General features: G+C 47.1%; 1 protein-coding gene and 1 pseudogene across 1 annotated transcript; both read right to left on the bottom strand.

The window, feature by feature from the left end:
• Nucleotides 1-12,976: 12,976 nt before the first annotated feature.
• Nucleotides 12,977-17,219, bottom strand: LOC133892653 (ras-related protein RABA2a-like). The gene is made up of 2 exons (XM_062333546.1): nt 16,808-17,219; nt 12,977-13,707 (listed from the first exon to the last, which is right to left on the bottom strand). Exons 1-2 carry the CDS (start codon nt 16,988-16,990, stop codon nt 13,219-13,221), a joined length of 672 nt encoding a protein of 223 aa, XP_062189530.1. The 5' UTR covers nt 16,991-17,219; the 3' UTR covers nt 12,977-13,218.
• A 1,227-nt stretch (nt 17,220-18,446) lies between these two features.
• LOC133893630 (phosphatidylinositol N-acetylglucosaminyltransferase subunit A-like) lies at nt 18,447-20,842 on the bottom strand (annotated as a pseudogene).
• Between the last annotated feature and the right edge of the window lie 2,300 nt (nt 20,843-23,142).

Raw genomic sequence — 23,142 nt, 5'->3', positions numbered from 1 at the left:
TTTATCATCTATGTAGGGTAAAAAGTAGTTATCCAGGATAAGGCCCAGTAATTTAGTCAGGTCCTAGATATTTGTACATCGTGATAACTTGTACACTAAGGTACGTACCACTTTGTAAATAGGGGGTCGTGGTCATCTGGGAGAGAGGGAGGTCACAAGGAGAACGCTCAACACAGCACGGAGGAGCACAATCAGAAAGTCTTCCTGTGATACTCCCCCTAGCCCGGTCCATACTTTTTTCCATACTCTTACTATCAATACATTTGTGGTGTTCCTTCCTCTAAAACTTCATCTCCAAGATTGAGTCTTCTCCTTAGAAGAAACTCTCACCGTACTTGATGGGGCAAGAGGAACTCTTGCTCCAACAGTGGCACCGTCCATGGGGATTTCGAACGCAGAAGTGCCAAAGAGAGGTAAGGATCCACCAGAAAAACCACCAACACGCTAGCCGCCATATCAACCATTGCGACCATGCAACCGTATGCATGGCTATCTCAGCCATGCACACCAGGTATACCTTCCTACACTACTGCCGTATGGGACGGCGTTCCTCCGACCTTGACGGACCCAGAACCTTGGGTTGGTACGGAAACTCCAGACGACACAGAGCCCTTCCATCCTCTGCATGGCGAAGACCTCACTACACCAGAAGAGGTCGCGGCCGAGGTCGCATCCAAGCAAGCCGCCTTCCGGTGGTTCTAGGCAGTTGAACTCTAGAATGTTCCCGCCTGGACTTGGTCCCAAGGTATCTCCTTCGACAGCACCTAGGATGCCCCGAGCGAGCCAACACCTCCGGAGAATCTGTCCACCCAGCATCCTCCTCAGGCCCCTGTGACGAAAGAAGGTTCCGTGGAGGCGCAATGCTCCAGAGTGCACAAACCCCGCCAGCGCCCTCGACGCAGCCCTCATGACGCCAACCGCATGTAGTGAACCCCAAGTCCACCTCATTCAGGGAGGCATAGTCGGAGCCTCTCTGGCTCTAAAAACCGGTTCACCAGATGACCTCGATGGTCTCCCCAAAGGAAAGGTGGCCCTGGGGAAACCACGAGCTCTGGGGCACGCAGCCCCCGACAGTGACCTATATGTCAACCATAAGCTCCGGTACCCCCGAAGGTATACAAGTGTATCCTGCACAGACTAGGGCACAGCCACAACACCAACGACTGTTGAACCCTCACGACCTTTCAAGAGGAGTACCTCGGAAGACAAGCAGGATACTTAGCCATAGAGGGAACCAACGAAGGACGGCACATAGATCAGAAGCTTGGTGCAAACTCCTAGCCAAATCCCTGGTCCTTCGACCCCGCTTTGTCACCACCAACTCCGCTACCGATGGTGCAATATACCAGCGACGCGGACTAAGTCGAAGAACGCCATCGCTATGCTCCAGACAGATTACCTCTAGAGCTGGGCAACAGCTAAAGGCCAAAGGGGTCGAGGACCACCTCTCCCTACTACCCTTTGGCTCCACCTCTGACACGCGTCATCACCAAGCTCCGGGCGGATTACCTCCGGAGTCGGGCAACGGCTAAGGGCCGAAGGGGTTGAGGACCACCTCTCTCGACTAGCCTTCGGCTCCACCTCCGACACACACTATCGCTAGGCTCCGAATGGGTTACCCCCAGAGTCGGGTAAGGGCTAATGGCCGAGGGGGTCAAGGACCCCCTCTCCCGACTAAGAATTCGGCTCCACCTCCGATATACACTGTTGCCAGGCTCCGGACGGGTTACCCATGGAGTCGGGCAATGGCTAAGGGTCGAGGGGGTCGAGGACCACCTCTCCTGGCCTAGCCGTAGGCTTTGAGGCCTTCAAGCCTCATAATAGAGGCCTTATTCTGGCAAAGGTCCGCCCACTATTACCTATAAATAGTTTACCTAGCTGGTCTATCTTTCGTATAGTACGATCAAAATATGTTGGAGGCCACCAACCTTACTGCTAGAAGTTTTTACAACAGATAGCCATTAGGTAGAAATGGTAAATCTAGATTACGTCCCTGTTTAGCAGTAAGCAGTAGAACATAAGTTACATCTTCATTTGACATAAGTTATGAATAGTCATCTGACCTAGCTATGTCTTACACTGCAATTAACTACTTATTGCCATCAACAGACTACAAGACTTAACTAGTACATAACCATGCAAAAACCCATATACCGCAATAGTGTGCAGAGCCTTCGGCATTAATACATGCCAAAGGGGATACAAAACCTTCGACAAAAACGGAGAGTCCTACAAAACCTCCAACAAAAATATAGTCTTGCAAAACCTCCGACAATAATGGAGAGTCCTACAAAACCTCCAACAAAAACGGAGAGACCTACGAAACCTCCAGCAGAAATGGAGAATCCTACAAAACCCCCAACAAAAATGGGGAGCCCTACGAAAGCTCGAAAAAAATGGAGAAACTTATAATCTTCGACAAAAATGGAGAGTCCTACGAAGGGTCTGGCAAAACCGGAGAGTCTTACAAAGCCTCCAGCAAAAACGGAGAGTCTTACAAAGCCTCCGGCAAAAACGGAGAGACTTCTGGAAACCTCCGCGAGAAAGAGTGTCTTACAAAAACCTCCAGCAACAATGGAGAGTCTTGCAAAACCTCCACCAAAACGGAGAGACTCCCAAAACCTCTGCAAGACGGAGAATCTTCAAAAAACCCCGCAAGTGGGAATGTCTTCCAAAAACCTCCGCCAGATGGAGAGGTTCTAAAAAACCTATCAGACAAAATCCCCTGGCATCTTGAAGGCAAGCGCCTCCATACTGAAGGGGTGCGAAACCCACTAGCCTCGGATAGGCACAGCCAACAGACCAAAGGGATATAAATCCCCCTCCCCACAGGAAGAGGTATGGCCTGTGTGACTCAAACACGTATGGTAAATGGTAAAGTCATTACCCTGCAGTCTCATCTAAGACACGATTCATATGTCATTTATGAAGATCATGCTAATATTAAGTAAAAGCCCACTCTACATGGCACAGGAAATAGTATGAAATCCTCAACTATTTATTGCAGGAGCCGAGCAGCGGCTAAGGGCCAAGGGGGTCGAGGACCACCTCTCCCGTCTAGTCTTCGGCAACACCTCTGACACGCCATCGCCAGGCTTCGGGCAGATTACCTCTAGAGCTGAGCAACAGCTAAGGGCCGAGGGGGTCGAGGACCACCTCTCTCATCTAGTCTTTGGCTTCACCTCTGACGTGTCGTCACCAAGCTTCGGGCGGATTACCTTTGGAGCTAGGCAGCAGCTAAGGGCCGAGGGGATCGAGGACCACCTCCCCTGTCTGGACTTTGGCTTCTCCTCTGACACGCCGTCACTAGGCTCCAGGCAGATTACCTCCAGAGCCGGGTAGTGGCTAAGGGTCAAGGGGGTCGATGACCACCTCTCCTGTCTAGTCTTTGGCTTTGCCTCCGACGCACTATTGCCAGGCTTCGGATGGATTACCTTTGGAGTCCAGCAGCAGCTAAGGGCCGAGGGGGTTGAGGACCACCTCTCATGTCTAGCCTTCAGCTTCTCGTCTGACACGCTGTCACCAAACTTTAAACGGATCATCTTCAAAGTCAGGCAGCGGCTCAGAACCCGAAGGGTCGAGGACCACCTCCGGAGCTTGACCCCAAAGGTTCCAGATGGACTTTGTTGGGTCGGAAATATGGAACAAATTTGCAACAAGGCCCTACCAACGCTGAACCTAAGGAGTACGCGATGACGGGAACGACGAGGTTGCCACTGCTTCGCCCGGTCCTCCTTAGTTACCCTACGTGTCTACCACCACCAAATTCCCGAGGCCACCTCTCCCCGAGAAGGAATGGAACCGGCTATGATCTATGCGAAGGCTTGGTACCTTGGTGATCCGAAAAACTAGCCATCTCCTACGAAGCGAACGAAGAAGAGCAGCTCGAAGGCACAAAGGCACATAGACATGCGGTCCCCTGCTCGAAGGATCCCCATACACTTCAGCCCAAAAAGAGATACAACTGCCCCCAAAGATCCAAATTATATTATTAAACAAATTGTGCATCCGAAGGACACATACAAAGAAGCAAACAGTACAAAAGCCGCTACGGAGGAGACAAACCCCAAAAGGGCAAACAAGGGGGAGAAAGAGTACAAGGTGGCAAAAGGCAACTATGGCCTGTGGTAGGGCCATAGTCAAATGAGAAAACAGGGATGTCCACAAAGCACCGCCGAAGGCCACCTTCGCCTCCTACAGATCTAGGCAAGGGCCACGCATGGAGCGGCATATGCACTTTATCCGCGGCTTGCCGCCATGGAAGCTGATGCAGTAGCCAACCCTAGAGCTATCAAAAGACAAAGAAGAAACCGAAGTAGCCACCGTCGGGGCCTCCTCCCGCTTCTTCCTAGCCCGCTCCCTTGACACCGAAGCCTGCTCCTCCTCATCACTCTCCCTCCGCAGGAGATCCCAGTTGATCTCCTCATCATCGTCGAAAATATTGATGATCTCGACAGGCGTGGTCTCTCGAACCAGGGGTTGGGCAGGAGCGACAAGCGGCTGTCCACCCCACAAGGACGGAAGCAGGATGGCCACTGGCGCCACCGCTGGTGGCCGAGACAGCCCAGCCCTAGTAGAAGCAATCGAGATCATTGACATTTCCAAAGAGGATGAGGAGGAAGACGATGCCATATTCAAAGTCAAGGTTGAGTGCTCGCTCGTGGGGCAGTGGTAAATCCAGTTGGATGACCCCAGCTTTATATCCGTGGCAAGTAGCCACGTACGTCCGAGAGGTGAGGCAGAACCAACATGACGTCGCTCTATGGCATCCCTCATTAATCTCTGGGGGCCCGTGGCCATATCCCGGTCGCTCCACCGACACATGGCAACATCCCACGGTAACGCCTCGTTTTCTTGCACGAACATCCCATCACGTTAATGACCTAGACTCCTTTTGGCGCATGCCAAGGGCGTGGGCACAAGACCCTAAACGAACTCACGCATTATCCAATCAGAATACACCAGTGACACATCACATTTAACAGTCCTCAAACTGGCAAACGTGGGGATTCCCGATCCCACACGTAATTCCCCACTCTGATAAACTCAAATGGCGAGAAGACACATCACCAAAAAAGTCCAAAGAATATAAATAGGCCTCGGCACGGACCCCGGAGTGCATCACCTCCACCGACGCCCCTCCGGCCTAGGGTCCAGATATTGCATACACTAACTCCAACAAGCTCTGGAGTGTGCCTCCTCTGCTAATACATCTTTGGTCTCGACTTCGACTTCAACGCCAGCTGCACCTCCGACCTCAGCATAACCCCAGAGTGTGTCGCCACCACCAATGCACTGTCACCCTTGAGCTTCACCATCAATGCCCGTAGTTCCCACTGAAAAACTCCTTAGGGACAGGGAATGGCCTTCAGGTGTTCTTGCTACAAACCCAAGCTGGAGTTGGTTTTCGTCTACATCCTCTCACCCCTCCAAACATCAAGGCCAGAGAATGAGGGGGTACTGTTAGGGGAAAATAGACCAGCCTAAGGATAATGGTTGACGATCTCTATCAAAGGTCCCTCCAGAGCCTTCGGTCTCTAGACCCTCAGAGGGAGGTCTGGCCCTTGCAGGCTGCGAACTCCTTCGGGCCATGTTTCTGGCACGTACGTGGCCTTCTGAAGACTCGAAGCTACAACAACCTCACTGACACATACGTGACCTTACGAAGACTCGAAGCTATAGCCAGTCCCTCCAGAACCTTCGGCCTCTGGAGTCAGCAGGAGGCCATATCTCCGGAGGTTGCGAACCCCTTTGGGCCACCTCTTCGGCACGTACGTGGCCTTCCGAAGACTCGAAGCTACACCAAGTCCCTCCAGAGCCTTCAGCCTCTGTACTCAGCAGGAGGCTTATCCTTAGAGGCTACGAACCCCTTCGGGCCACCCCTCTGGTGCCCATGTGGCCTTCCGAAGCCTAAAGATGTAGCCGGCCTCCAGAGATAATATCAGGAAAGAAAGGACACCCCCTCATAGCCGACCTGACATGAGGTCATAGGCGATTAATGCCAGTGCAAGTGGTGCTTATCCTGACACCCCCGGCAGAGCGGCGTCGGGCCGCAATTGGAAACTGACTCACCCCTCTGGGGGTAAGCACCACAATAGTAATCATGGTAGATATTTATCTTCTATGTAGGGTAAAAAGTAGTTATCTAGGATAAGACCCAGTAATTTTGCTAGATCTTAGATATTTGTACATCGTGATAACTTGTACACTAAGCTACGTACCACCCTATAAATAGGGGGTCGTGGTCATCTGGGAGAGAAGGAGGTCACAAGGAGCACGCTCAACACAGTACGGAGGAGCACAATCACAAAGTTTTCCTGTGATACTCCCCCTATCCCGGTCCAATACATTTGTTATGTTCCTTCCTCTCAAACTTTGTCTCCATGCTTGAGTCTCCTCCTTAGAAGAAACTCTCATTATACCTGCTGGGGCAAGACGAACTCTTGCTCCAACACCTGGCTAAAGGCATGTGGGTTGAAGAGTTGCCAAAAGTTTTATGGTCTCTCTGTACGATGGTCACACTACCCACAGGGCTCACCCTCTTCCGCCTCCTATACAATGACGAAGCTATGACTCCAACTGAGATCAAGGGATGCTCGCTCCGGGTACAACTACCACTGACTGTCGGAGAAAGAGAGCTCTCCCTTGACCTCCATGAAGGCACGTGGCTCCGTGACGTCCAAAATCTTGACCACTACATCTCCGAAACCAATGTTTGGTACAATCCCAAAATTGTTTTGCAAAACTTCAAACCCGGGGACCAAGTGCTTTGATGCGCCCTGGCTTCGGGAAAACTGTGTAACAAATGGGAAGGCTCATACCTAGTCCTCAAGTCCAATAGGCCTGGCTCCTACCGTCTGGCAGATACAGAAGGCACCCCTCTGCAGCACAGTTGGAATGCAAAAACCCTCCGCAAAGTACCATGTGCAGGAGTCCTCTGTACTACCCCCTCTCGACAACCAGCCGTAGGAAAATCCAGAGGCCCCCAGGCTCAGGCCTCCCGGAAGGGTAGAATCCATATAAAGGTACGCCCTTTCGCTCACCTCACTAATTCAGCATTGCAGTTCACTTTTGACCTTAACACGGCTTGCTAGTAACCTTAAGTTGATGCATGATGAGAATAGCCTCATGAGCTAGGAACATTATCTACTGCAATTAAGCTATTCACTCATAACACTACATGCAAAAAACCAAGCTAGAGCTTTGTCCTTCCTCAAAACCCTCCAGCATCTTGAAGGCCTAGTCTCTATGCTAGAGAGGCATGGACTCTCCAAAATCTTGAAGGCCTAGCCTCTGTTCCGGAGAGGCATGGACCCTGTGGCATCTTGAAGGCCTAGCCTCCATGCCACAGAGGTATGGATCCTTCGGTATCGCATTGAACCTCCAACCTATGAGAATTTACCTCGGCTCACAACCAACGCAACTAAGCAAACCCTAAAGAATTGCACCCTCTGGCCGCTAACGGCCGTAGAATGCGAGGGGACCGGGAAAGGCGAGAAATCAAAACGTCAGTGTGACCAAGGTTAAAAGGCAAAGAGTGAAGTCAAACATGGCATAAGCTTATTCATACTTGACATATACAAACTTTTGTGCTTGGCTAGATACCATACATGAATCCAGTCCTAAAAAATGCGATAACATATTATGTCACCTCAGGGTATTACAAGATGTGGAGGGCGTTAGATTGCCACAAGATGTGGAGGGTCAACTCCTATAACGACACATGGAGTGGCGACGTGGATACCCCCCATGCAAAGACCTTCCGCTCAAGATAGAATCCGCCCAAGCCCAGGGAGCGAAAGGTTCCACCTGGAAGGGGTACATGTCAAAGGCCTAAAAATCCAGCTCTTCCTTTGATAGCGCCTCTACTGCCACTGCAGCCTCTGCATCCTCTGCCTTGACTTTAGCCATAACGGCATCAAGGGTTACCGAGGGCACCCTCTTGTTAGGACCCTGTGGAAGGACAAGGCACCAAGAAATGCATGGGATGGCAGCCTCCCAAGCTGTCCACCAATCGTCCTTCTCAAAAAAACACACCTCTGAGGTAGGAGTAGAAGCAGAAGTGGTGAAGTCCTCCAGCTCTTCTTTAACCAAGATATCGGCAGCCACCTTCGAATCCACATTCCCTTGGGAATCTCAGGGCAAAATGAATTGACCCCACTGCCGCCTCCAAAAAGGTAAGGTGGCCCCAAACGCTTGGGACGCACTAGACCCCTCTTTGGAGGCGACATCCCGAGCGCAGGTAAGGCCCCATCTGGTCTCGGATCGCCACACCTATAGGCATAAATCCTATGCAAGTTAGCCACATGGCACTAGCATTCTGAAAAAACACAAAATAGGCAAGGGGCAGACATCGCTCCACTTGGTGAATGAAGTCAAAATACATGAAGTGGGAGAAGATGGTCAACATACTAAGACTTTTGCCCCCTCACAAAGAGAAGAAAAACCAAAAAACATCCTACTCAAAGCTACACCTATGGTAGCAGAGCTTGCGAACCAACATCCACCCGTGGAGGTTGTTCCTGCGGAGCGATGGTTGGACGAGAAGGATGTCCGGATGGCGGTGGTGCATCCAGGAGATCCTGGAGTGGAGCCTGAACTCCCACGGAGGAGCACGAGCGGGGAGTGCCTCTGGTGCTCGGCTTCACATGAGCTGCCATAAACTGCGACATCAAAGCTCGGCCATGCCTCGCCCATACACCACAACAAAATATCCAAGGCCTCATGAATCCCCACTGGAGGCGCCTTGGGCTGAAAGTCCTCAGCCATGGAGTTTGGAACCGGCTGCACCAGTGTTTTGAGTTGATGTATCCCCGCTTATATAGCAACGCTAGCTAGAGCACCGAGGCTACGCATGCACTAGACCTCTCATAGACTATGGTAGCGGTTGCCGTCACCTCTACGGCAGACTGGAGTCAGCGAAGCGTCTATTCCAGCACATCCAGGCCAGAGGGTATGGGCGAAGCCTCAGCTCTAAGTTGGCTCAGGGCACTATGAGTTGTTCAGGCCACCTCTAATGCGCGCTCGGTGAGCCCTTGGTGCTCCACACGTAGTACCTCCTTCGTTGCCCTGGCCACCGTAATCCTGAGGTCCCTGGCGTTACCTTCTACAGCCAGGCGACCGTCAATAGCCTAGGCGACAGACTCCTCCATTGCCCGGTGGGCTTCGGTGGCTTCCCGAGCCGTTGCCTCCGCACGCTCCCTCCGTGCCATCTCTTCCTGCCGAGGCCCTCCTCACGCTCCCTCCGTGCCACCTCTTCCTACAGACAACCCTCTGCAGACGTCGCTCGATTCTCGGCCTCCTCCAAGGCACGACAAAGCCTTGCCACTTCATCTCAGGTGGTGTCACGGGCCACAACGAGAGCCTGGCATCACACACATCCTAGCGCTGTTGTTAAGAGCAATTACTACGAAGTGCAACATAGGAGAAGTAAGGTGAGGTGCCCAAAAACAAGGACCTAGAACCTTTGATTAAAATAGCTACATGCTAGGCTGCCACCTACAGACGCACCTCCACTTCCTCAGGAGGGCTCCGATCCATCAGCAACTCAATCTCTCCACTCCTAAGGAAAGACGAGGCCGAGGCAAAAGCCTTTAACGCCTCCGGGCGAAGCACAACGTCTTCCAGTGTTAGGGCCTACTAACCTTTGTAGGCAGGCAGGGGCCGAGCCCAGAGAGGGCTCGTAGGAATTATGGAAGCTACGACGCCAGAAAGTATGCACCCTTGCTTCCTAGTGACACAGGGCTCTGCTAGGCCAGGCCACGCCGGAGCCACCAACCCGAGGTGGATGCAGATGCGGTTGTACCGCTCCTAGCTCCCGACCAACTCCATACTTCGGTTCCGCTCCGCAATAGTTTGTGGTCCCAAAAACTCCTCGGCAATTTTGGTCAGGAGGCAATTCTTTGAAAGAAAAGGGTGTTTCACATCTACGGGCTCCAAACTGAATAATAAAGAGGACTCACTAGAACTAATGGTAGGCCCAGAGTACCCGTTCAGCTCATCCTCCCCTCCTTATTTGAATATGTGATTCTAGTCCGCCTGGGCTAGACGCGCAACATCATGAATTCCTCCGTGAGATCACGCATACTCATCCTCCGGGCCACCTTCTGCAGAAGCACTAACCTCGAAGCAAACTGTGCATCGAAGATGTCCACCACCGGGGTCTAAATGTAATCAATGGCCCGGTTGGTAGAGCGGAGGGGGATCCGAAGCCAGCATTGTAATAGAACCACTGCTCTGGCCATCCGGTGCACCACCGGTTATTGATGACCTTCGCCGGAAACACATCGTTATACTCAGGCTATAGGTGGAAGTTTACACTACCAAAGTTTAGGGCCTCCTCCCTGCCCCTCATCCTCCGTCCGTATCTTCGGTTGGCTGCTCGCTTCATGAATGAGGGCAAAAAGGTCTGCTCTCCCTTTACATCCCTCAGCTCACATGGCCCACTCGAAGATGGCCAGGCAGGCAATGGCGTTGGTCGACAGATGCGGAAGCTCCATGTAGAAGTAGCGACGCACTTCTTCAAGGAGTAGCATGGCTAGAAGGCCAAGGTCCGTGTCAAAAAATGCCTCAAACATCATGGTCTCGTGGCATAGAGGCTCCAGAACCACTTTGCTCCACGGGGCCTGGGCGGCAGACCTAATAGAACCACTGCTCTGGCCATCCGGTGCACCACCGGTTATTGATGACCTTCGCCGGAAACACATCGTTATACTCAGTCTATAGGTGGAAGTTTACACTACCAAAGTTTAGGGCCTCCTCCCTGCCCCTCATCCTCCGTCCGTATCTTCGGTTGGCTGCTCGCTTCATGAATGAGGGCAAAAAGGTCTGCTCTCCCTTCACATCCGTCAGCTCACATGGCCCACTCGAAGATGGCCAGGCAGGCAATGGCGTTGGTCGACAGATGCGGAAGCTCCATGTAGAAGTAGCGACGCACTTCTTCAAGGAGTAGCATGGCTAGAAGGCCAAGGTCCGTGTCAAAAAATGCCTCAAACATCATGGTCTCGTGGCATAGAGGCTCCAGAACCACTTTGCTCCACGGGGCCTGGGCAGCAGACCTAGAGGGGATCTTCCCCATCCACGACCATCCAGTCGAGCTCGACCTCGGTGACGATAGATTCCCCAAGCACGGTGGTCTGCCGAGGATGCTTCCGGCTGGTGTGGTGGAGATCCACACCCGGTGGCTACCTAGGTAGCACCGGAGGAATCAGCGCCACCTGAATGACCGTCGTCCTACACGCTTCAATGGCGCCACCCGACGAGGACATGTCGGCCCTTCCTTGAGCACCAGAACTAGCCATGAGGGTCCCTACGAGGTAGCAAGAAGTGCTAGATGGTGGTGGAATACGGGTGTGCTACAACTGGTAGAACGAACGGACTGAAGCATATGCAGATTGGACTAAAGGTGTAGAGCAAGGCTATCGCTTGGCCGGGACCCTCTCCTTATAAAGCTAAGGGAGGGGTTATTTCCTCCTAGGGAAACGCACATGTGCCCAGTCCTATCACCCATGAGGCCACGGTCATGGGGAGCAAAACCGCCCCTCCCCCATGACCCTCCAACGATGAGGCGCCACGTGCTCCACTACCACTTTTCAAGGCGTAACCATGTCACGAACCGTAGGTCGCATTTAGTGCCCCCTCTCACAGGTGTCGTTGGACAGTCAGCTCAAACAAATTGGACTGGACTTTCCAAAACAATTCAAGCAATATATGGGACCATAGGCTATCAGCTACAAAGCCAAGAACCGCCAAAGGCCCTGCTCCGAAAAACCGTGGGGCCGATCGCTCCACTGGTCGCCCTCCTGAGGGGATACTATTGGGAGTCATCATTAAGGACCCTGACGCCCTAGCCCCGCCAGCCTACGCCTATGGACAACGGGTCCCTAGAGGCCTTACAGATCTTCGGGCTTTGGAACTCTCCGGAGCCTCAATCCTTCGAAGTTTGGGCAGGCTCCCCGAAGCACGGGCGCGAGTCATCAGGTCTTGGGGAAAGATCAGCCTGAGGGGCCCACCAGCTGTTATCCACCTATAGGAAAGTGAATGTCATTTAATACCGATGCAAGTAGAGGCTGTTCTGACATCCCATCGTAAGGTACGAGATGGACTAACACCTTGGACAGTACAGCATTGCAATGAGCGACCAGCCGAGGACCACACCCTTAGGGCCACTTACACCATTATATTGCTATAGTAGATAATATCTTCTTATTAGAGGTAAATATATCACACCTAGGCCCATGCTGTGCGATTCGACTGCCTCTAGGTCTCTGTGGTATAGTGATAGTTGTATCGTTATCTCTGTAAGGGTATGCTTGTACAGTCACACCCTAAATGACACTATAAATACAGATTTATGGCTATCAGGCCAGAGGACCAATTTTTTTACTATCAACATATCTTTAGTTCTCCCTCTCTATTTCTTCTCGCTTTAGTCTCCTCTGTAGAAGAAACTCGCCTCATACTTTATTGTGCAAGATATCTTCTTTTTGGTCAACACAATTCATCCAAAAGACTAAGCTGTCAAGGCAAAAAGGGCAATTGAAACATATATGAAACTGCTGCTAACTTGGCATGTACAGCAACAAAGCCTTAGAACCCAAGCACGTGCAATTGCTGCTGCCTTCGCGTATGCGCACAAAAATATTTTCTTTGAGAGGAACAAAGTAATGGCTGATTGAGAAGTACTCAATCAATCATGCCTGGCTAGGCCCAATCAAAAGTCAGTGACCATCCAATCAAAGGCCATATAGTAATAAAACTGTAACATTTTAGCAATTCCTTCATTATAAAATTTAAACTACATGAGAGAAAAGGTAAATGACAGACACTACCCATAATACAAACAATCAACGCAGTGCAATATACGAAGCATCCACACATTTATATTGCACGAGCAAGCCACCTAATGTACCTACGGCTATTGTGAGGCGTATGCAGTGGGGTTGATTTTTTGTTTAGGCTAACAGTACTAGTACAATAGTCAACCGAACAAAAAATATATTTGCAAATTATATGAAAACTTGTCCAGTGTGTAAGAGCAACGCGCTCGCGGTACAGAGTTTTCATCTCAGCTAGAAAAATACACAAATCCTCCGACAGCAGCTACCAGTGTAACATAACTATGCAGGTCAAGTAGTCAGCGTCCGAACTCCACATTTGTTCTTCTTACATTGAGTGAACATATGAGCACACCTCAAGAATTACCGTGTAGATGATCATCTAAGATGAGCAGCACCGCAATGTGAAACTGCTGGAATTTGTGGCTGACACTTGAATGGATTGTCCCTCTCTAATGTTACCAGACCCTGTTCCAGATGACTCAGATGACAAGGGCTTCTTGCTGATGATTCGGTATATCTCAGCGAGCACGGTCTGAAAAGCCTTCTCGACGTTTGTTGCGTCAAGAGCAGAAGTCTCGATAAAGAACAGGCCTTCACTCTCTGCAAAGCTTGCTGCATCCACAACCGCAACAGAACGGAGATGCCTGAGGTCAATCTTGTTGCCAATGAGCATGATAACAATGTTGGAGTCAGCATGATCTCGAAGCTCCTTTAGCCACCGCTTCACATTCTCAAATGTCATTACCTTGGTGACATCATAGACTAGCAATGCCCCTACAGCTCCACGGTAGTATGCACTTGTAATTGCTCGGTACCTCTCCTGCCCAGCTGTGTCCCATATTTGGGCTTTGATAGTCTTCCCCTCCACCTGAATTGCAAAAATCAAGTTACTCATGCTGTAGCAGATGGGGAAAAATATTCTCCAAATTTTTTTTAAGAAAAGGCAAGGTTTACGTGCATAACAGAGAGGCAAAGCGCATGCTGCAGAACTGAATTCATTTAATAATCCGATAACACAAGGAACCATTCTTCTGTGCAAAAGGTGGAATTAACAAGGTTACTTCCTATACATTCTGAGTTCCGAGTTTGTGGAATATACCAGGGGCGGATTCAACGGGGGGAGGGGGGGGAGCCCCCCCTACAATTTTTGGGCACGGAAGAGGAAGAAGAAGAGAATAAGAGTAGGAGGAACAAGGGAAAAAAGAGGAGAGGAAGGAGTTAGAAGAAGTTGAGCCCCCTCTAAAATTTGACTCTGGATCCGCCACTGGAATAATTAATCTTAAGAAGAGTTTCTGAAAATTTCTAAGATGCAGGCTTATTCGAATGGAGTAGCCAAGCAGCAGAACTATTGTTCATCATGACCATCTGCCAAATGGTAGTCAACTAACTCTAGCCTGTAAATTATTTCATAATTGGAAAAAGTTTATTGAGTGTATCGATATATTATAAACTAGTTATGCTCCCAAGTTTCAACAATCTGAATACTTCTTCCTATTATAAGAAAACGATGAAAACTTTCAAGTGTACCCACCCTTCAAGCATCATAATAACTTACAGAAGCCTTTTTTATGTCGCCTATAACAAGAAAAAATCCTGAGGTCTGGGATTCAGGAACCGCTTCAAGGGAATATGTACATTTCTTTGTAAAGCAATCAAGCAGGGCCCTATAAATCTATCTGTGCACTAGCAAGGTTTCACAGGAAACAGATCATTGAAGTATCCTTACTACTATGAAATATCAAATGAATTTAATCCACAAGGCACACATAATAAACAAAGGCATTATGCATATATGGACACAGTTGTGGAAGATACTCTCGCTGATCTAAAGCAGATGTTGTTTGTTTTGACAAGTTGATTTTGGTTTGCAGATATTGTTGTTGCGGGTTTTTGAGGCAACATTTTGCACTAAATACACCTATTGATTGGTTGTTGATAGTCGCATTAGAGAGATAGGTGAGTAATCACTAAGGGCAACTATGTCAGCCAGCTAAGTAGCAAATCCTGCTTGTTCTATGTGCATGAGTCTAAAATAATAAGTAATTATGACCAGAGGGCGTACAGTCAGTCAGTAATCACTTCATTCATTTTCTCATTCATCCAGGCCTTCAACTACCATGGCCTCAAGGGAATAGGTCCCAGTCACCCCTTTGAAGTCATTGACAATCTCAATAGCCCTAAACTCAACAAAATGGGAGGGTAATGGATTTGTCACAACTGTGCCTGTGTGTGCCAAGTGAGCACGAGATCATCCCTAAACTTGGCCTGATACACTGCCAAGTTCTCCCACCTTGCCCCCCACACCTTTGTTCTATTAATAGGATTGGGATGATGCAACAGTTATTGAACGCACCCGTGTATTAGGCTGACTCTAACTGCATAAGACTATGAGATATGATGGGGCTGTAGACAATTGTGTGGAGTAGGACATTGAGCTTTCAGCTAGTGATATATCTTGCTTATGGAGGCCTTTGAACTTGACTTTATGTGATGATAGCTCTTAGGATGGATGAGTAAATCCACATCAAGGCCCCAGCAGTACATGGGAAGGGCATATCATGCGAGCCAACCAAAGATAGTTGCCTATGATCCAGGCCACTGGCACATATGTGCACCTGTACTTCATATTGCAGTAAACTTTCCTATCCTTCATACTTATTTGCAGCATGGATGTGACATGGGCGACCAGCTTTTAAATAACCTGCTCCCAAGCACTTGAACAACCCCCCCATCCCCCCCCCCCCCCCCCCGCCCGCAAAAAAAAAAAAGAAAGAAAAGAAAAAACAGAAAAGCTCAAGGTGCTAGCAAACGATGGTTAATCTGCCACCATGGAAATCTCAGTATCACCACATGGGTTATCATTACCACCACCAAATGAAATCAAACTAGTTGACTAAGACATCATGAATAAATTAACAAGACTCTGTAGTACATAACTTCTAAATTAGTGCACACAAAGAAAAAAAATGCTTCACCTCTATAAACCCAATAAATCCACAAATAATTCACCATACTCCTTACGCCACGGTACAGTCGTGCCAGTTCCTTTTATTAAATAACAAAATACAGCAGAAGAAGAAAACATTTACTTTGCACATCATGTAGTTCAATTCACCTAAAAAACATTAGTCAATAATTAATAGGAGACTCACTTCTTCATAGTCCACAAAAATAGCACAAAACACTAGTCATCACACTAACTAGCATTGGTTTCATTTATGGCAAGAACTATAGCATGGTCTGGTCCAACAGTAAGTGGCATTACGAAATCAATTTCAGGTTCCAGTTCCCTACAGTACCATCTGGATTTCAGTTGTGAGGATACAATAACTCAAATGAAGAATGCTGTAAAAAAATCTAACTATTTCAAGGAGCAACTAATGAGGCAATTTACTTGATCAACCTATAATACAAACAATTCACGCCAATCTTCTTATTTTGCAATAATCTTCATGTCAATATTGTTCCTAGAGCATTCATTGACATATTAAAATGATAAAACAAAATCTGCATATCAAGTCGAGGTGGTCAAAATGTCTATCCTCCACCCAGTTAAAACCTTGAGCAGAAATTTTTGGCTTCCACACACCTTCGGGCATTTCCCATGGTATACAAGTTCACCCAATCTTGGGCACGGAACGCAACTTTTCTTACTAGTTTCTGAACCCCAAAAACTAATATAATCCAATTCACGTGCTCCTGCGAAATTACATCAAACTCCAAATTCCAAGGGAATATTTCAGAATTTGACACTCAACTTCCATTCCATGGGTTTGCAAGAATTGGTCAAACAAGACACCGAGCCAGAAATCTCCCCGCGAAACCTGAAAAGTAATAAAGCACGATGGTGCTCGAATTCGGGAAACTCCAACACACAAGACATGTCCCTAACGGAAGCAGCACCAGGAAACAGCACGCAAGCAAGAAGCGGCAGGCAGTCCATGGAGGGAGAAGGGTGTGGGACAAACCTGGAGTGTGCGGGTGGCGAACTCGACGCCGATGGTGGACTTGGAGTCGAGGGCGAAGCTGTTGCGGGTGAAGCGGGAAAGCAGGTTGGACTTGCCCACGCCGGAGTCCCCGATGAGCACCACCTTGAAGAGGTAGTCGTACTCGTCGCCGCCCTGCTCCCACGCCGCCGGCCGCCGAGCCATCCCAGCGCCCCTTCTTCTGCTCTTCCTCCTCGCCCCTCTCTGGCTCCAAACGCCCGCCGGCTGCCGGCCCGCGGCCTTGTGCGCTTTTACTTCTTGGACTCCTCGCGGTCGCTTTGGGACTTGGGAGGCGTGACGAGGGGAGCAGAGAAACAAGGGCCGTTCTTTGTTCGCTTCTCTCCTGGGGAAGGGAACCAGGGAGGGGCCGAGAGAGAATTTCACAGCACGAGGTTTGCTGACCACACACCGCAAAAGGAAGAATACATAGACGCGTATAATGAGATCGGACAAGCCAGATCACTTCGAGTAGATCCGATTGGATTTACTACGAAAACATCAGAGCACCATAAAACTCGGAAAAGAATTCCACAGAATTTCCATAGGGATTATAAAGTTCCCTGTAAAACCCATGCGTTCCAAACAGAACCTTGCAAAGAAAAGGGTAAAATTCCTGCGATCTCAACAAGGCCTTGCAAAGAAAGGAATAATCGTTTGATGTTTCTTATCAGTGTATTATTATATTACGGCGATCCAAACTTAACACTCGATAGCAATGATTTTGCAATGCTTTTGGTGCGCACCAAGAACCAATAGCTGTCTATATTGAGAAGTGGCAAAAATACTGCCATCTGATGGCAAAAGAGTTAGTAACCGTGTTCCAGTGAATACTTCGTGCGTTGATAAGGACGTGGATCATCCACTTACAACGCAAAAAGACAGTGGAGTCGGCAATGACAAGAGAACAACATGACAAGGAATTCCCCAAGTGAGAGGTGGTCCATTCACTTTCAGTCACCACTACAGGAACAGGGAACTGAGAAAGAAATTTCTGAGTTGGGTAAACTCATAAAGGTATACCCTGTACCCATGACTGCAACCCCAGCCGTTTCAGAACTGGCAAAAATCTAAAATCAATTTTCATGAGCTTCACACAACTCATCTCTCGAATCCAAATGAGCATTTAGTGGCCTATATCCGGGACTTCTTCAATACCTTCTGCAAGCTGAGGGAGAAACTCTTGTAAGGATTCCATCAAATCTTAAAAGGAAAAAAAAAGAAGAGAAGAAAGCATGGATACATAATTACCTGTAGGAATTCTAGAAGGCGCCATAGCAGGTAATTGATTACCATAACCAGGCAAAACAGTTTCCCCGCCCAAGCTCCACATGTGATATATCTACACAATTACAGAGGCACCACATGAATGAATTTATTTCAATTTTGGTGTCAGCACAAAAATGTGGCGATATTGCCCACAGTTTGACCAAGAACCAAACATAATGTGGCACACACATCGTAGAAGTAGATTTAACACTTGAAAAGCAGATAATGATAAAAATAGATTTTGGTGTAGTCAATAATAAAATGGAAAAATCTGACATACATTGTTTCAATTGCAAAATCTATTGAAGAAACAGGATGAGTTCTTAACAGCTTGTGTATAGTAGTATACTCACCGGGGAAGATGGTCAAGCAAATTTGTTGTTGAGGACTGCATTGCACGATCATAAACAATCTCTGTTCATCTAGGATGCACATTAGAAGCAATTGAATCAATACCAAAGAAGGTGCATACTGATCTCTGACTAAAAGAGAAGCTAATGCAAAATGCAAACAAGGGACAAGGTCCAATGCTGAGTTTACGCATGGTGCGGAGAGTTGAGACTCACCCTAAGATGCATAACTTGGGGATCTATGCCAGGTAGCATGTCGATAGCTTTCTTGACAGCTCTTACCATATCTTCTGGAGCTGGTTCTGCAAGTACTATCATGTCATCCGGAAGAACCTGAAAAAGAAAATATGGTTTCCAGGAAACTCCAAAATCGTCTAACCAAGGTTGAAGTTTTCTGTAAAAGAGAAACTTAAGATCATAAAGCACATACCTCTGGGACACCTCCAACTCTAGTGCTTACTGTCAACAGTCCACATCTCGCTGATTCTAAAATGGCGATGCAAAATGCCTCTGTAAGTGAACTAAAAATAACAAAGGCTAAGTTTCAGTGTTATTGTGGTTTATCCATAAAAAGGTCACACCCTACACATCTGTCACGTGGCCTAGTTTCTCTATAACATTATGTTATCATTAAGAACAGGTTAGAAGATTCCAGATAAGAACAAAAATATGTACTTCTGTTAACCCCTGATCCCTCTAAAATATACATAGAACTTCATAAGGAAATTTCCCATAATGTATGTGAACAAAGCTTCACACTAGATCCTAGTTCTAATTTGTGTTTACGGCTTTATGGAACACATGTTCACAGGAGCACTTCAATAATTTGATATAAGAATGTGAAAGTTCTACTGAGAGTCTGAGAGTGCAGAAAAGATATCCCAAATTCAAAATGGTTCAAGATATGAGAAAAGGATGGAAAAATGCACCATAGGAACTAGAACCCAGATTTTCAACTGGAAATGATGAAAATTTAGAAAAACTACCTGTTCAAAAACATATGACCCGATATAAGAACTGATCGCACTTGAGCATGAGGCACAGCTCCTAACATTTCAACTCTATCCTGGGGAGAACTTCTCCCTCATTTCTTCAAGTCGCACACGTTTTGGACCATCACCTCCAACAATAAAGCGAACCTGACAAGTCCATAGAGATGTTCATTGACAAAATTACAACCACCTTACTAAATCCAAAACAGTGTATACATCAAGAGAGTATAATGAAAAATGACTAGATGACAACAACGAGACTCTAGAGTCCAATGAAGCTGTACTGTCATACTCTTTGTTTTATGGCACAAGAATTCAAAATATTATAGTGATCAAGACAGTCTACGTTTATATGCTGCATACCAAATGCTTCTCCCTTAGTACATACAGAATGCACCACTGTTATTTTGACCCAAAGAGTGATTTAGCTCCAACTCACCTTTGGGAACAGACGACAAACTTCTGGAATGACTTCCACAAGAAGGTCTGCACCTTTTCGATATACTAGTCTACTGATCACAACAATAACTATTTCATCACAACTTAGGCGCTTGTGAGGGGGGAGTAAACATTGCAGTATCAACTGCATTAGGAACCATCACAACCTTCTCCGGAGATATCCCAGACCTCAAGACTGTTCTCTTTGCTTGTATGAGAGACACATATTGCCTGATCAATATCTGCAAGAGTAAACTGCAGCACCTTATACATGTGAATGCTTCCAGCATCAGCAAAACAATAAAGTGAGTGATCAGTGAAGACAACTTTGTACCCCATCGTCCTAGCATGCATCAATGCTTCATGGCGAAGTGTTGAAAAAACCTGATGTCCATGCACAACAGAAATCTTCTCACGAATAATAATGGTCCTTACAATTGGACGTCAAGAACAATGTATGCAGCGTATTCTGCATCAGAAATGGCTTCCACGGTACATAATAAACCTTTAAACCATTTGTGACATATCTTACTCCAGATCGGTTTCCTAGGCAATCAAATATAAATTTCTTTCATACTTTGCTCAAAATTAGTAGGTTTCAGTTAACATTGTTTTACATAGTTCTTGCCATCATTTAAACAAATAGGGATTGGGTAAGATCTCCTAAGATGCATGTCATGAGCAGCAACTCAGCATAGAATACCCTCAAAATCCAATCTGGAGATGTAGAGTAGACTGATGAAAGTGGCACAACAAAAAGTAAATCCATTAGTTTATAGACATCCCTAAAGCAGGGATGTGGCAGAATCAAAAGCAATAGCATATTAATTAGCTTATCTGATATCCCAAATGCATTCATAAGCAGAATAGAGAACTAGATAATTCAGGAGGAAAAAATGGACCTTATGGCCAAGCTTAAGCAGGCATTGCGACAGATAATAGATATGGCTTTCCACCCCACCAAAGTTTCAGAAGAAAAGTCAGACACCATCAAGACCCTGTGGTTTCTGATGAAATATAAGGCATTTTTAGGTTTAATTTAATCCATAAATAATTCATAAGCAGAAATTGAGCAACTGATATGATCATATCATCAGAGCATAATATAGACATGTGTACGAAATCACTACATATGACTAGATCTACTATACTCAAAATTAGGAACTGCAGAAAATAAAGTACGAAAAATATGATTTTTACGTATTTGTCCTGCGTGGTGAAGGTTGCTGAAGATGCTAGTTGCACCGTGTTGATGGCACGATCGATCCTCCTGACGACGCGCCAAAATTGTTGACGATGAGGGTAGGCAGCACCCAAGCGACCAGGAAGACGAGCAGTGGTGAAGAACTTGAGCAGTCGCGCGGAGCAGTTCCTAAAAACCTTATTCACCCTCTCCCAGTGCAAGATCTCAAGAGCGAGGGTTTCGGAGACCTGCTCTCCCAGTTGTCGGTGCACGTCGACACCGGGATAGAGTAGACTACAATGGCAGCACAGTAGAAAGAGAAAGAAGCAAAACTCTAACTCTTATATAGACTCACTAAATGAGAGTGTTCTCAATTTTAAGGCTACTCTCAATTAGCAGTCTCTGTTATACGTGTTCCTAAAGAGGTGGAAGTCCTTGCATATATATAGAGGAAACCCCCACCTCCACCTCCATTAGCAATATGATACTAATAAAGGGTGGGCCTCAACATGAGCCACCTCTCCACAATATGGGCCTTTGAGATTTATTAGAAATTATTACACGGGCCGATCACAATAATTCTAACAATCCCCCACCACATCTCAAAGTCCCATAGAAAATTAACAGTTTCCCACTATTATTTGATATACCAGTGTTTCAGTGGATACTGTTAAGTTGAATATACACCTAGAACATCAAGCTACACTCATTCACAACTTGAACAATAGACTATGCCTTGAATTGCAAGTTTTGTGCAAACAAGTTTCACTTAAAGTCAGAACTGATACTTAGCTGCCAGTAGACTACCCCGCGGGTGGAGCATATAAGTCCTACTCCATGGTCTCTTCATGAGTTTACTAGAGATCACCCAAATCTCATAGACTGCGATCAACAGTCAGACTCATATAGGTGTGTTCTTTCAAGAATGCCCTGTAGGTCAGCATCTTTGCTACTTAAAGCCAACAGAACACATTAAGGCATTAGCCAACCTGCCTTACAGATATCTAAGAGTATTGCATCTTCACTTGAGTGGGTCAAACAACAAAGATACTCTCCTTTAGTTAGACCAATAGCTTGTTCTTCCCAGGTCCTAATTCACGATATCTCCGATTACATAGGTTGGGTTACCACTATGGTATAACTCACATGGGTCTTATACCCATCTCCTTCGATGCATTATCTATCACACTCCGTGATAGTCCCTTTGTAAAAGGATCTACTAGGTTCTTAGCTGTTTGGATATAATCCATGGTTATCACTCCAGGGTTTCTCAATTTCCTGACAGACTTCAATCATCTCTTTACATGCCTTGAGGACTTGTCATTATATGTAGAACTGTTTACTTTGATAATAACCATCTGATTATCACACTTCATAAGGATAGCCGGTACCGGTATCTCAACCACAGGTAAGTCCATCAACAACTCATGCAGCCATTCTGCCTCAACAATGGCTGTGTCTAATGCGGTGAGTTCTGCTTCAATAGTTGACCTCGTCAAGATGGTTTGTTTGCAAGACCTCCATAACACAGCAGCACCACCTAGAGTGAATACATATCCACTTTTGGAGTAAATCTCATCAACATCAGATAGCCAGTTTGAATCACTATAACCCTCTAGTACCGATGGGTACTCGAAATAGTGAAGGCCATAACTCATAGTACCAAGCAAATAGCGCATGACTCGTTCAAGTGCACACCAATGTTCATCACCCGGGTTATAAGTAAAGCGACTCAATTTGCTCACAGCAAATGAGATGTCAGGCATTGTAGCACCAGCTAGGTACATGAGTGATCCAATAATCTGAGAGTATCTCAGTTGGTCCCTACCATTTTTCTTATTCTTTCGAAGTATCACACCAGGATCATAAGGTGTTGGAGAAGGCTTGCTGTCCTGGTAGCCAAAGCGGCTCAAGACTTTCTCAACATAATGAGATTGTGTAAGAGTAATCTCATTCTCTTCTTTGATTAACTTGATATTTAAGATTACATCAGCCTCACCTAGATCTTTCATATCAAAGCTTTGAGATAAGAAAGACTTGACCCCATTAATCATGTCAAGGTTTGTCCCAAATATCAATATGTCATCA

The sequence above is a fragment of the Phragmites australis genome, chromosome 15, assembly GCF_958298935.1.
Source record: "Phragmites australis chromosome 15, lpPhrAust1.1, whole genome shotgun sequence".
NCBI classification, from domain to species: domain Eukaryota; kingdom Viridiplantae; phylum Streptophyta; class Magnoliopsida; order Poales; family Poaceae; genus Phragmites; species Phragmites australis.
Note: the sequence above shows the minus strand (reverse complement) of the source record. Positions and strands in the feature narration are given on the sequence as shown.

What these genes read in the sequence shown, in the direction of transcription:
- LOC133892653 (XM_062333546.1), bottom strand. Translation starts at nt 16,990, where the DNA reads ATGGCTCGGCGGCCGGCGGCGTGGGAGCAGGGCGGCGACGAGTACGAC. An exon ending in TCGCCACCCGCACACTCCAG is followed by an intron (nt 13,708 to 16,807) that starts GTTTGTCCCACA and finishes TTTGCAATTCAG; the next exon opens with GTGGAGGGGAAGACTATCAA.